Source organism: Sceloporus undulatus, chromosome 3 (genome assembly GCF_019175285.1).
Source record: "Sceloporus undulatus isolate JIND9_A2432 ecotype Alabama chromosome 3, SceUnd_v1.1, whole genome shotgun sequence".
NCBI lineage: Eukaryota > Metazoa > Chordata > Lepidosauria > Squamata > Phrynosomatidae > Sceloporus > Sceloporus undulatus.
In genome coordinates this window covers 16,109,250-16,124,152 of record NC_056524.1, presented here as the reverse complement: position 1 = coordinate 16,124,152, position 14,903 = coordinate 16,109,250, and the positions used below count along the sequence as shown (strand labels likewise).

The 14,903-nt window shown below is 56.5% G+C and overlaps 1 protein-coding gene across 1 annotated transcript in view; it reads left to right on the top strand.

Annotated features, from left to right (window-relative positions):
• The first annotated feature begins 6,512 nt into the window (after positions 1–6,512).
• LOC121925168 (basic proline-rich protein-like) overlaps positions 6,513–14,903 on the top strand; it is a 155,860-nt gene continuing 147,469 nt past the window's right edge. The window contains exons 1-11 of the mRNA XM_042456996.1: positions 6,513–6,537; positions 10,325–10,568; positions 10,963–11,381; positions 11,441–11,486; positions 12,061–12,107; positions 12,321–12,456; positions 12,524–12,577; positions 12,613–12,929; positions 13,158–13,361; positions 13,406–13,524; positions 13,679–14,033. Of these exons, the coding sequence (XP_042312930.1) occupies positions 6,513–6,537; positions 10,325–10,568; positions 10,963–11,381; positions 11,441–11,486; positions 12,061–12,107; positions 12,321–12,456; positions 12,524–12,577; positions 12,613–12,929; positions 13,158–13,361; positions 13,406–13,524; positions 13,679–14,033 (1,966 nt within the window). The remainder of the gene's footprint in view (positions 6,538–10,324; positions 10,569–10,962; positions 11,382–11,440; positions 11,487–12,060; positions 12,108–12,320; positions 12,457–12,523; positions 12,578–12,612; positions 12,930–13,157; positions 13,362–13,405; positions 13,525–13,678; positions 14,034–14,903) is intronic.

Sequence of the window (14,903 nt, the reverse complement as noted above, 5' to 3'; positions counted from 1 at the left end):
ATAATAATAATAATAATAATAATAATAATAATAATAATAATAATAATAATGGATTTATTTCTAGCCCGCCCAATCACGAAGAATCCATGTAAAATGGTGTTTGTTATATAAAATAGCAAAATCAAGGTTTGCTTTTTTGAATTTATATTGGTTTTGAATATTTTCAAGCCATGCATGCTAGCATCTGCAGATAAAATATCCATGGACATGGAAGGTGCTGTAGCTATAGTTCAGAGGAAAGAACTGGCAAAACCACCTCTGAGAATTCCTTGCCTAAGAAAACCCCATTAACTTCATAGGGTTGCCATAGTTCACATATCCTCCACAACCTTGATTTCTGAATACTTTTGACGATATGTTTTTTATTACAATTTGCTCTCTTTCGTAAGCCATCTTGAGTCACAGGATTCATGCACTGTAGAAATAATGTAGCTCCATGCTATGGAGTCCTGGGATTTGTAGTTTTACAAGGTCTTTAGACTTCTTTGCCCAAGAGTGCTGGTGCCTCACAAAACTAGGATGCAGAATCCCAGGATTCTGCAGGATGGAGTCCTGGTAGTTAAAAGTGGTGCCAATATATCTACAATGTAGTTACACCCCTAGTTTGGGAGAAAGGTGAAGTATAAATAAAATGAAAGACAGATGATTAGATGGAAAGCATATTTGGTAATTTGAAGATGAGATCTAATGACACCTCATTGTACTTTGGCTCACCATTATTTAAAAATCTTGACCTGGCTTTGGATTAATCTGTTTTATTTCTGCATTGTACAAGAAACACAAGACATCACTCAACTGTGGTGGGGAACATAAATATCTCCCCTTCAGATATTTAAACACCTGTTGCAGAGAGATAAAGACACCTGAGGTCAACCAGCATTATTCCAAAAATGCCCCTGAATGGCTAGGTACTATGTCATGATATAATATCTTTTTGCTGAGGCATTGGGAGGTGAAATGTCCCTTGATAAGACTAGAAGAACTACTTTTCCTGTCACTTGAAGAGTTAAAATGTGTTTTTAAGAGGTGTATGCAAGGGGTGAGAAAGAATTACTTCTTCAGAGTGTGCTGTTGTTGTAAGGACCACCACAAATGGATAGGACTTTTCATCAGTCAGTGACTCCAGACTTCTGGATAATGTCATCTCCTGTAGGGATCGGAAAATATGTCCATTCTCTTTCTGCATATATTTTCACAGGCCAAATTCAATAGGTTCAGCTGTCTCTGATGTGGAGAGGACCATGTTTTACCTCTTGCCCTTTAGCTTTTAAAGTTGTGGGTTCAATACCATTTTAAGTGGCATGATTCCATCCTGTGGAATCCTGGGATTTGGTGTTTGTTGTGGCACCAGAATTCTCTCTTTGACAGGGAAGGCTAAATATCCCACAAAACTCTCAGAATTCCATAGCATTCAGTCATGGCAGTTAAAATGGTGTCAAACTACATTAATTTTGTAGTGTAGATGCAGCTGTGGTTCTTCTAAAAGAAGTGGCAACTATGATTTAGCACAGGAGTCGGCAACCCCTCCGGCCCACGAGCCAGATGGCGGCCCACGGAGGCCTGCCACCTGCCCCTGGTTCTGTTTGCCGCCGCCGCCGCTGCAGCGCCGCCAGTCACGCTTTTCAATCAAATCACCGCTCTGGGCGCCGCCATTTTGGTGAAAAAATGGCGGCGCCCAGAGCGCGAAAAGCTGTATGGCGGCCGCGCAGCAGCGGCGATGGGCCTCTAGAGCGCCGCTGCCGTCTCTGGGGGCCCCAGGAGGGCTCCGAGGCCGGCAGGGGCCTCTGGGGGCCCGCTGCGGTGCTCTGGGGCCCTCCAGGAGGGCTCCAAGGGTGGCAGGGGCCGCTTGGGGGGGCCCGCTGCCCTCCTCTGGGCCCTCCATGAGGGCTCCGACGGCGGCAAGGGGGCCTCTGGAAGGCCCGCTGCCATCTCGGGGCCCTCCATGAGGGCTCCGACGGCAGCAGGGGGCCTCTGGGGGGGCCCGCTGCCCTCTCTGGCCCTCCATGAGGGCTCCGAGGCCGGCAGGGGGCCTCTGGGGGCCCGCTGCCATCTCGGGGCCCTCCAGGAGGCTGCCGAGGGCGGCAGGGGCCTCTGGGGGCCCGCTGCGCTCTCTGCGGCCCTCCATGAGGGCTCCGACGGCGGCAGGGGGCCTCTGGGAGGCCCGGTGCCATCGTGGTGCCCTCCAGGGGCCCTCCAGCACTGGCGGCCCCCACCAGCTTTTTGTTGCCGGTCTCTGATGGGGCCTGGGGCCCGTCAGGGGCCAGCAAAGATGGGAGGCCTGGCCCCCGGAGGGTGGAAGCTCCGCCCCTGGCATGTGGCCCCGCCCCTGGAGGGTCGAAGCTCCACCCCCGAGGCACACGGCCCCCACCCCGGAGGGTGGAAGCTCCACCCCCGGCACGTGGCCCCACCCCTGAGGGTTGAAGCTCCACCCCTGGCTTCAGCCCCCCAGTCGCCTGAGGGACAGCAACCCGGCCCCCGGCTCAAAAAGGTTGCCTACCCCTGATTTAGCACCATAAACTGATTAAATACATAGGGATTTAAATGAAAAGGATTATTTAGCCCCAAAGCATGGTTTCAGTCCAGTTTCCAGCTGCTTTCGAGGCACACATAATCTTAATGACCCACCTTGAAGTGGGCTGGAAACCACTTTATTTGTCCATGTGTTTCACTCCATACATGCTACAAGATCCCTTTGCATACTGATTCAGACTAATACATGGGTAGAGACTTTGAAAGGTGAAGCAATCAAAGCCCTTTACCTGGACAGTGATTCTACATGTTTTGTGATCATACATTCATTTTTTAAAAAGAAAAACTCAAGTTCTTTCCATCCTTAATAGAAGATGTCTTTGTTCTTTCTATCCTTAATATGAACAAACTTGCAAAGCCTGGCAATTTTAAGGGAAAACTTCCCAGGTAAAACCACTTTCTTATCCATATTCATTGAAAGCATTGGTTATGACGGTCACTGACTTAGATCCAGCCATCTTGCAGGCTCCTCTATGGACCTGACTGAACTCTGAAGCATGAGGAGATACCTTTCTCAGGAGCAGACGGTGATATCATGAGGAGAGGCCACACCTTCACATGCCCATCTGTTGAGAGTTTGAGACAGGGCCTTCTTGGTGGCCACTCAACATTCTGCGGTGCCATTCCAGGGAGGTGAAATGTGCCCATCCTGTTGTCAAGCAAATACTTTTATCTGAGAGGCTTTGAGAATTGACTGTTTTCTAAAGAAAAGGGTTTTTTCATGGGGTCCTGTACTCTTTTTAAATGGCTGGCTCGATTGTGCGCATTGCATGTTTTTCATTTGTTTTAAAATGTTTTGATATTTTAATTACATGCTCACCTTTTCTGTGTTTTAAGTACAGTGGTGCCTCGGGTTACGAAATTAATTCGTTCCGCCGCGGCGTTCGTACCCGATTTTTTTCGTAACCCGAAAAAGCCATAGCCGCTAGCGCTGGAAAGCCGCGTTTCGTGCGAAAAAGCGCCGAAAAGCACCAAATAGTTTTTTCGTAAGCCAAAAAAAACCGTAACCCGGAACAGTGTTTTTCCTATCGAATTTTTTCGTAGCCCGGAATTCGTAAGGGTCATTTCGTATCCCGGGGTACCACTGTATATGAGTCGAAGCCTATTATTAGTCCCAGCTAAAGTGCACCCATTTAATGAACAGGATTAACTGTGAGTTGATATACCATTCAATAATAATTCAATGAGTCTACTGTAATTGGGACTAACCGGAAGAATTCAGACCACTGTATGTTTTAATTTGCAAGGTACTCCGAGTTCTGTTTTGGGGAATGGAAATGATTATAATTATAATCATATTACATTATATTAACCAGGTGTTTAAAGAGCAATTTCAGATAATCCTTGGGAGCAATTCTAAACGGATTGCCGAAACAGTTTGAATGAAATTACCATAGATAGGATCCCAATTACAAAAAAAGGACACTGCTTAAAGCTTGCCATATTATACCATAACTGCCCTGATTTCTGGGTCTGCACTGGAGTGGGAAGTCTGGAGCATCCTGACCGGAGTTTGTCGCGTCTACCCCATTGCAAAAGCTCTCTGACACCTGGTGGATGATAACATGGCCACCATGTGCCATTGCCGCAGATTACTTTGTTTGGAGGTCAGATCTCCCAGCCTTGATCACATGATCAGGTGACTGGGACCTCATCTGACCTCAGAGAGAGTGCTGGGCAGCACAGTAGAACACTTTCCCAACATCCACCTGGCGTTGGAAGGGAGGCTCTGGAATCCTGGGAAGATTTGGAGGAACTTGTGAATTTTTAAAATGCATTTGAAGAGGGATATACCTTACCCTCTTACAATGCCATCATGTTCATCACCAGAAATGGGCACGGACCAAGCGTTATCTGGTCTCCCCACTGAGGGGACAGGAAAAGGTGGTTTTTATTCAACCAAGGTAGACAGGCCATAGGTTCATGATGGACAGAATCCCAATAACAAAACTCCAGTCAGTTAACACCTGGTAGGCTATGAAACCAATATGGTGATAATAATGATTATGATGATGATGCCTGGTTTCCAGTTTTACACCAAGGAGATGACTGAAGGGTTGCAAAACGGCTCCATGCTAAAAAAACCACAATAGGAGGAAGAGAGAAGAGAGAAGCTTTTCTCTATCCTCTAGTTCCTTGTCTGGCATCAGTGGGAGAATGTTGCCAGACTGATAAACTCAGCCCTGTTCCATCTCAGGCCAGTTTCCCTTGGGAAGCAAGTTCACATGATGACTATCGAGGATGATTTAGCCCGTGCCTTTTGCCTGACATTTTCAGGGGAAAGTTTTCATTGTTTGTAACCGGGCTCATAAACAAGAAGCAGACGTTAGCTGCACTCTGCAGGGGCAGCAGAATTTTAGTGCAAGCACAATTAAAGGGATGGGATGCCAGATGCCAGCAGGATGCTCACAATAATAATACAGAGAGTGGAATTCCAGCAGTATTGATCTTATGTTTCACCGTGAGGATGCTTCAAAGCAGAGTTACTATACAATAGCATATGGGCCGCTTCTCTTTCCTTTCTCTCTCTAACTCTTCCTCTCTTCATTGTTGCTGCGGCCACACACTGCCAAGCTATTTCCTCCTTCCATGATGTGCTGTGCCAACACCTTTGTGGCGGTAATTAGATCAGATGTACGCTACAAGCAAAAAGATAAAACCTCTCTGATAGCTGCTGAAATTCTATGGACCTCTTCTTTCTTGTCCCTTTGATAGATTCTGCTCATCTTGTGTGATTTACAAAGTGTGTCCTAAAAACAATTAAGCATCTAACAAGGCAAGAGTTGGGAAGGGAGGGGACAAGTGTGGAATTAATATTCAAAGGTAATGAGCAAAAAGAAGGCAGAGATTTGTGCAAACAGCATTCTTTCGACCTCAGGCGGAGCAAGGCCAAAGATTGTTCTTGGTGGAGCCAACCAGTGAGTTGTCTATATAAAGCACATGTCTTGCAACTAACAAGTTCAACATTTGCTAGATTTATTGCGAGTCTGGCAGAGCTGATGAGGCAGGGAATATAATGCACACCTAGTCAGCATAAATCAGCACAGGGACATGAGACCCAGATTCTCTGTTTGTTATACAGCTAATATCCAGATTGCTTTTAATCATTTTAATTTCAATGCCCTGAAAAACAGGTAGGTGGAAACATTGCACACCGCAGAAGCAAGCCTCATCCATCGTTTATTGCATCCAAGGTGGAAAGGGGTGTCCTAACAGTGAGGATGGTCTAACTTTTTAAAAAGAAAAGTAAACAAACAACAATCCACCAAACAGTTCAGCTGACCTTTTTACATAAGTACCATGTGCCTGAGTGTTTCTGCCAAATTAATCATATCTGTTGGTGGATGTGTTTGTTTACTTACTTTTAAAAAGTTAGACCACCCCCATGTGAAACACCCCTTCCACCTTGGATGGAATTCTGTTTAGTACTGGGAACGGGGGGTAGGCTAGGGTTTGATTTTTTAAACTCTATTGTATCTGATGTATTTTATTGTTGTAAAAACCCGCCCGAGCTTCATGACTGGGCGGGCTAAAATAAATCTTTATTATTATTATTTATTATATTATTATATTAAAGGTAGATATCAAAAAGGATCATCAAAAGGATGTAATACTGTACAAGACCAGGAGAATAGCAGATTCAATTCATTTGGTTTAGATTTTCTTAACTCCAGGGAAGCCAAGGACATTATAGTTGTTTGGTAAGTCTGAGGAACAGTATGGCCATTGGCAAATACTGACAAGCAGGAGTAAGGAAAATGTAAGTTCAGTACATCTGTTAGGACTCCATTATCATTATATTCTATGGATGATGTGCCACATCATTCATATAGTAAGAATATATGAAAGTAGAGAAGCAGTTTAGATTTGAACATTTGAGCTGGAAAAATAATGGAGGGAGGACAGATAAAATTTTGCTTAGTACCCAACTTAGTGTACCCCCCTCATGTGAACTTTTTTTTATAATGTGCAGATGAAACACAATGTCATGCCTTACCGGAAAGCCAGGTAAGGCATACAGTTGGATGGAGAAGGAGAAGAGATATCAGCATAACAACCGCCAGCCAGAGCCAAAGGAGGCTGGTAGCTCGTTGGACAGAGCCAAGCCTGATTTGGAGGAGGAGACAGAGGCTCTGCACACTGTCATGCACTGACACTTAAAATTCAGTGAACAGAACACCAGAGACATTCTCTCTGCCTTAAATAAGAATATACCAAATTAATGAGGCCAGCTGGGTAAATTCACTTTCAGCTATAAATTAGGTTGGCCAAGGCCATCTAGTGCTTTGGAAACAGATTCAATGCCTCTGTTAATCTTGTTTGATACCCTCAGCTTGTGATGTACTGACCTTGGTTTAATTTGGATTAACATCTCTGGCAATTCCATTCTGGTTTTGAACTCAGCTCAGGATGTTTGCTTCATTGACTTAAATGAAGGCTAAAGCTTCTGCTTCTATGGACATTGGTTCTCACTTTGTAGCGGGCTTAGATTTTCCATGGTTTGTTTTTTGTGGACTGAAGTGTACACCCTGGACACTTGGCTGTTTTTAAAATAGAACCACGCTTATTAGATTGTGCACATTCCCAGTGGTGGTGGGCAATTCTCAGTTTTATATTTATTTTTATTTAGGTATTATACCCGCCCTTCAGCCCTAATGGCTCTCAGGGCGCTTACATTTATTATTATTTTTTAACCAAGCAATTCCCGCCCGCAGGCTTACAGTCCTAAAAGAAACGACCACAAAGGAGAAGGGAATGGGGGGGGGGGAGGGGATCAGTTCCAGCATTCTTCTCTCCCTCGAGCCTGGATCAAGGCAGATGGACCGGAAGGAGGGCGCGCTTCTCCAGGCAGGCTGTTGGAGCTCTCCTGCCTCTCCCCCCCCCCTCAGAAGGGTGAAGGGAGGCTGTCCCCCGGAGGAAGGCAGTTGAGGCTCGCCTGCCCCCCTCCCCCTCAACAGTCAAAGTTGTATTCAAAAAAGTATGTACTGGGGAAGTTGTGTACCAAATGTTTCTGTTAAGGGAAGTTGTGTATAAAAATGAATGCAAATGTTCATGCAATAAAAGTGTTCACAGACTGATGCAAAAATAGGTGGATGCAGCATAGAGCTGTACAAATAATTATTTCTCCTTCTCTAACTAGAGATGAAAGAAGTGAGAATCCCCCTCCTATCTCCCTCACTTTGCATTGCTATAAAAATTAATGGACTATAGTCAAGGTCATTAGTGGAGAAAAAGTATGCTAGCTCCATTTGATTTCACAGTGATGCATAGTTAGTGCATACATGTCAAAACGAGACCACACGTGCTACAAAACGTTCCTATGACCTTACATGTGTAACCCTCAGGTCCCCACCTTGAGTGAATTTGAGTGCATAGAGTTGAAAGAGACCTCAAGAGCAATAAAGCCAACTGTCTGTCCATGTAGACAGGCGTCTGGGGGGGGGGGGGTTGTGGGGTAAGGTAAAAAAAAAAAACAAAAAAAAGAAAAAAACAACAAAAAAAAAAAAAAAAAAAAAAAAAAAAAAAAAAACAAAAAACAAAAAAAAAAACGAAAAAAAAAAAAAAAAAAAAAAAAAAAAAAAAAAAAAAAAAAAAAAAAACAAACCAAAAAAAACCAAAAAAAAAAACAAAAGAAACACAAAAAACGAAAAAGAAAAAAAACAAACCAACTAAACAACAAAACACAAAACAAACCAAAACCAAGAAAAAAAAAAACAACAAAAAAAAAAAAAAAGCCAACCAGCAAAAAAACAAAACACACCCCACCCCCCCAAAAAAAAAAAAACCACAACAAACCACCCCAACCAAACCCAAAAAAACCCTACAACAAACAAAACAAACACCAACACAACACGAGAACAACAAACAACAAACAACAAAAAACCATAAAACAAAAAAAAAAACAAACCAACCCAAAAAAAAACAAAACCAAACAGAAAAAACACACCCCACCCAAACAAACACCGACAACAAACCAAAAAACCCACCAAAAAACAACCTAAAAAAAACCAAAAAGAAAAAAAAAACAACACACAGACAACAAAAACCAAAAAAAACAACACACAACAACAAAAAAGAAAACACCCAAAACCCCTAAACACCAGCCAAAACCCAACCCAAAAAACAATAACCAACCAAAACGAACAAAAAACAAACCCAAACCCCCCACAAACGAAACCAACCAAACAACAAAAACAAACACCCCAAAACGCAAAAACCAAAAAAAACCCCCCCAACCGCCAAAAACCCACCCCAAACACCCCGACAACGACGAAACACAGCACTGAAAAAAAACAACCCCAAAAAAAAAATACCCAACCAAAACCCAAAAGCACCCAAAAAAAACAAATAGACCAACACGACCACACCCAAAAACACAAAAACCAACAACACCAAAAAAAGAAACAGAGCACCAAACACCCCCCACACCGCCGCCCCAACAACACCCAGACCAACACACACCCCCACGCTATCACACGCACCCCACGCCACCCACCCACCACCAAAGTACAACACACAACCACCCCATACACCCAACCACCACCCAACCCACACACACCCCACAACAAAAACAACACAAACCCACCACAACAAAGACACCGAAAACACCACCAACCCCCACAAAACCCACCCACACCCCCAACACAACCCCCCCCAGCGCCCCCATACCCACCACACCCCACAACCCCACCCCAAACACCCCAACCCACACAAACCACCACCACCCCCACCCATCACCAAACCAACCACACAACACCCCCACACCCCCCAAAACCAACCCAACAATCCCCCACCACACCCACCCCACGCACACACCCCCCACACACCCCAACCCCCCGCGCGTACCCCCCACCCGCCCCCTCACACTCCCGCCACCCCCCGCACCCCCCACCCCCCCCCAAACAACCCCCAACCCCCCCGAACCCCACCCCCTCCAACAACACCCAAAACCCCCACCCAAACCACCCACCACCCCCCCCCGCAACCCCAACCCCCCACCCAACCCCCCCCCGACCCCACACTACCCCCCAACCCAGCCAATCCCGCCCCCCTCCCCCACCGCAACCACCCAACACTACCCACCACCCCAGCCCTACGCCCCCCCCCCCCCCGCTCCACCCCCCCCCCCCCCCCCCCCCCCCCCCCCACGGCACCCCCACCACCCCCCCACAAGCCCGCCCCCCCCCCACCCCCCACCCCCCCCCACCAACACCACACCCCCCCCCCCCTCACAACCACCACACACCACCCACACCCCTACCCCCCCCGACACCCCCCACCCAACCCCCCCCACACCCCCAACACCCACCCCCCCCAACCTTCCGCCCCCCCCCCCCACACGCCGCCGACCACCACCGCCCCCCCCACCCACCACCCCCACCCCCCCCCTCCACCCACCCCCACCCCCCCCACACCCGCACCCCCACCCCACCCCCCCCACAAGCTCCACACCCCTCCCCCCCACCCCCCCACCCACCCAACCCCCCCCACACCCCCACCCAAACACACCACCCCCCCCCCCCCCCCTCCCCCAAAGCACAACCCCCCAACCCACCCCACACACCACCACCCAACCCCACCCACCCAGCACCACCCCCCACCCACCCCCACACCACTCTACCACACCCACCCCAATCCCTCCCACACCACCCCCCCCCAACAACCCCCCCCCCCTCCCACCCCACCCCCCCCCCACACCGCACACCCCCCCACCACACACACCCCCCCCCCCCACTCGCCCCACCACCACACCCACCTCCCCCCCCCCCTCACAACACACACCCCACACATACAGCCACCCCGCCTCCCCCCCCCCCACCCCCCCCCCCCCCCCACCCGCCCCCTACCCTCACCCCACACCCCCCCCCACTCCCCTCGCAACCCCCCCCCCCCCCCCCAAACCCCGCCCCCCCACCCACACCACCCCCCCCCTACCACCCCCCCCCGCACCAACACCCGCCCCCCCCGCCCCCCACCCCGCCACCCCCCACCTCCACCACAACCCCCCACCCCCCCCCCCCACCCCCACACCCCCCACCCCACTACCAACACGCCCAACCCCACCCACCCCACACCCGCAACCCCCACGCTCCCCCGCCCCCACACCCCCACCCCTCAGCATACCCCCCCCCCAACTAACCCCTCCCCCGCCCCCCCCGCCCCCCACCCCCACCCCCCCCACCAGCACACCGAGAACACTCCACACGACCCAACCGCCCACCACCCCACCCTCAGCCACCCCCACCCCACCCCCTCACCCCCCACCCCCCCCCACACAATCGCACACACTCCACCCCCCCCCCCAACCACACCCAACCCCCCCACCCCCACCCAACCCATCCACCCCCCCCCCCACCCCACCCGACATCCCGCAACCTCACCACTACGCCCCCTCCCTCCCCCCCCCGCCCCGCCCCTCCACACCCTCCCACACCCACCCCCCCCACCCCCCCCACCCCAACACCCCCCCCCGCCACCGCCCCCACCCCCCACCCCAGCAACCCCACCACCAACCAACCGCCCACCCTCCACTCCCACCCCACCCCCCCCCACCAAGCCACCCCACCCCCACACCATCCAACCCCACCCACCCTCCCCCCCGCCATCCCCCCCCACACCACCACCCCCCCCCCCCACCCCCCAACCACACCCCCCCTCCCCACCCCGCCCCACCCCTCCACCCCCTCCCTCCCACGCCCACACGCACCCCCCACCCTCCCACCCCAACCACCCATCCCTCCACCCCAACCCTCGTCCCCCCTCCCCCCCCCCACCCCCCCCCCTCACCCCCCCCACCCCACCCCCACAACCGCCCCCCTTACCTCTATCCCCCGCCTACCCACCCCCTCCCCATCCCACAAACCCTCCCCACCCCACCCCACCACCCTACCACCCCCCACCACACCAACACCCCCCCAACCACCTCCCACCCCCCCCACCCCCCCCCCACCCCCCCCGACTCCTACCCGCCACGCGCCCCATACACGCCACCGCACACGCCGCACATCCCCCCCCCACCCACCCCCAACCCGCCCCCCAACCCCCCCCCAAAAGCCCCCCGCCCACCCTCCCACCCTCACCCCCTACACCTCACCGCCCTCTCCTCATACCCCCCCACACCCCCCTCCATCACCACCCACGCCGCCAACCCTCGCGCCCCCCCCCCCGCCCCGACTACCCCCACCCCCCAACTCCCACCCACCCTGCAGCCCCCCACCCCCGCCCACAACCACCACCACATCCCCCCCACCCCCCCACAAACCCGACCCACCCCAACATCCCAACGACAACTCCCAACCCACTCGCCCACCGCCCCTCCCACTTCCACCCACACCGCCCCCCCAATCACATGACCCATAACCCAACCTCAAGCCACAGTAAGCCACACCCCACCGCCACCCCCCGGCCCCAGCCACGCACCACGCCCCGCCGACCCCGCGAGACCCAGCCGCACCAACGCCCCCCCCCACCCCCCCAACACCAACCCCCCCCTCCACACCACCCACCCCCCGCCCGCACCCCACCCAAACTCCCACCCCACCCGCCCCCCCCCCCCCCCCCCCCCTCCCCTCCCCCCCCCGACCAGACCCCAGCCCCAACCCCACCCCTACCCAACCCGCACCCCACTCCCCCCCTCACACCACCCCTCCGACCCCCCACACCCCCATCCGCCCCCCCCCCCCATCTACTCCCACCCCCCACACACCACACCACCCAAACACGCCTACCCCCCCGCCCCACACCCCCCCACACTAGACCACCACCCACCAACCCCGCCCCAACCCACACCACCCCCCCCCCCCCCCTACCACCACCCCCCCACACCACCCCCCCAGCCCGCCCCACCCCCCCCCCCCCTACACCCCCGCCACCCCCCCCTCGTCCCAACCACCACCCTCCACCCCCACCAGCCCCACCTCCCCACCCGCACCCACCACGCCCCGCACCCCCCCCCACCCCCCCCACCCACCCGCCCCCCACGACAACCCACTAGCCCCCCACCACCCCCCCCCCCCTCCCCCCCCACAGACCCACCACGACCCCCCCCAACCCACCCGCACCCGCCCACCACGACCCCACCGACCCCCCCTCCCCCCCACCACATCCCCCCCCCCCAACCCCACCCCCACCACCACCTCCACCCCCGCACACGCTCAACCCTACAACCCCCCCCCCACCCCCCGACCCCCTCGCCCCCCCACCCCACCCCCCACCCTGCCCCCCACCCGCCCCACCCTCCCACCACCCCCCGCCCCCACCCCCTCCCGCCCCCACTACCCCTACAACCCCACCCTACCCCCGCCCCCCGCCAAGCGCCGCACTACCTCTACCCCCACCCACCATCAGACCCCCGCCCCCCCCACCACCGCCACCACCCCCCCCCCACCCACCCCCCCCCCTTCCCCAACACGCCCCCCTCCCCACCCCCTCCCTTCCCGCCCCCCTCCATACACCCGCCCCACCCCCCGCCGCCCCTCCCCCCCAGCACAGCCCACAAGAATTATCACTAACCCCCCCACTCCACGCAAGCACCCCCCCCCTCCCACCACCCCACAACACAGACCCCCCCAACCCCCACCCCCCCGCCACCCATCCCACCCCCCACACTACCACCCCACACCACTCGACCCCCCCCCCTCCCCCCACCATCCACCCGCCCCCCCCAAGCACCCCCCCCCCCCCCCCCGCACCCACACGCCCTCCACCACGCCCCCCCCCACCCAACCACACGCACCCCACCCTACCCCACCCACCCCACCCCCACCCCCCGCCCCGCACTCCCCCCCCAACCCCCCCACCAACCCCCACCCCACCCCCCCCCCCAACCCCCCCCTCGCACCACCCCCCAACACACACCCGACCCCCCACCAACAAACCCCACCACCGCCACCACCCCCCCACCCGAACACCCCCTCCCCCCTCCCCCCCCCACCCCCAACCCGCTCAATCCCCCCACCCCACCCCCCGCCCCCCACTAACCCCCCCCCCCCCCCAGCCCTCCCCCCCCCCACCCGCTCCCCCCGCCCAGACCCCCGACCTCCACCCACCCCCACACCCAATCTCCCCCCCACCCACCTCCCCAAGAACCCCCCCCTCCCCCGCCCACCAGCCCCCACACCCCACCCCGCGCAACCAACACCTACACCAGCCCCCTCCCCCCCCACCCCCCCACCCCCACCCCCCCCCACCCCCCACCACCCCCACCCCAACCCCACCCCCCCCAACAACTCCACCCACACCTCACACCCCCCCCCCCCCAACCCCCATCCCCCCATCCCCCCCCCCCACACACCCGCCCGTACCCCCGACCCACCAGCCCCCACCCTCCCGCCCCCCCCCCCCCCCCAGCCCCCCCCCCACCTCCAACACGCCTCCAACCCCCCCCAACCCCCCCTCACCCCCCCACCCCCCCCCTCACATCCCCCATACCCCCCCACCCACACCCATCACCTCCACTCCCCCCCACCCACCAAACCCCACCTCACTCCCCCCCTCTCCCACCAGCCCCCCACCCACCCCCCCCCCCCTCCCTACCACCAAACCCGCCGCCCACCCCCCACCCCTCCCTCCCCCCCCCACGCCCGCCCCGCTACCCCCCCCCCCACCCCGCGCCCCCCCCACCCCAGCTCGCCCACATCCCCGCCCACACCCGCACCCCCCCCCCCCCCCCCCCCCACCAACCCCCACCGACCCACCCCCCCCAACCAACCCCAACCCCAACCCCCCATCACCCCCCCTCCCCCCCCACCACCACCCCCAACCCCCTCACCCCCCCCCCACCGCCACCCCCCCCCCAAACCCCCCCACACCCACCCCCCCCGACCTCCGCCACACTCTACCCCCCCCAATCACCCCCACCCCACCCCCCCCGACCACCCTCCCCACCCTCCCGACACCCACCCGCGCCACCGCACTCCCCCCCCCCCCCCACCGCCCCAACCACACCCACACCCCCCCCCCCCACACCCCACACCCCACACCCACCCTCCACCGCCACCCCCCCCCCCACCCAACCACCACCACCCCCCACCCCCTACACCCCCAACCCACACCCCCCCCCCACACCTCCCCACACCCAACCCCTCACCCCCGCCGCCCCTCCGCGCTCGCCACGCCGCGAATGAGACACCGCGCCCACCCCCCGCAACCCCCCCTTCCCAACCCCCCCCCCTCGACCACCCTCCCCCCTCCACACCACCCCAACCCACACCCACCCCCCCACCCCCACCCCACACCCTCACCCCACCCCCCCACTCACCCACACCCCCCCCCCAACCCCCCCGACCAGAACCCCCCCCGCCACCCTCCGCCTACCACCAACCGCCCCACACCCTCCCCCCCCCCTCCACCCGCCCCCCCCCACCACCTCCCCC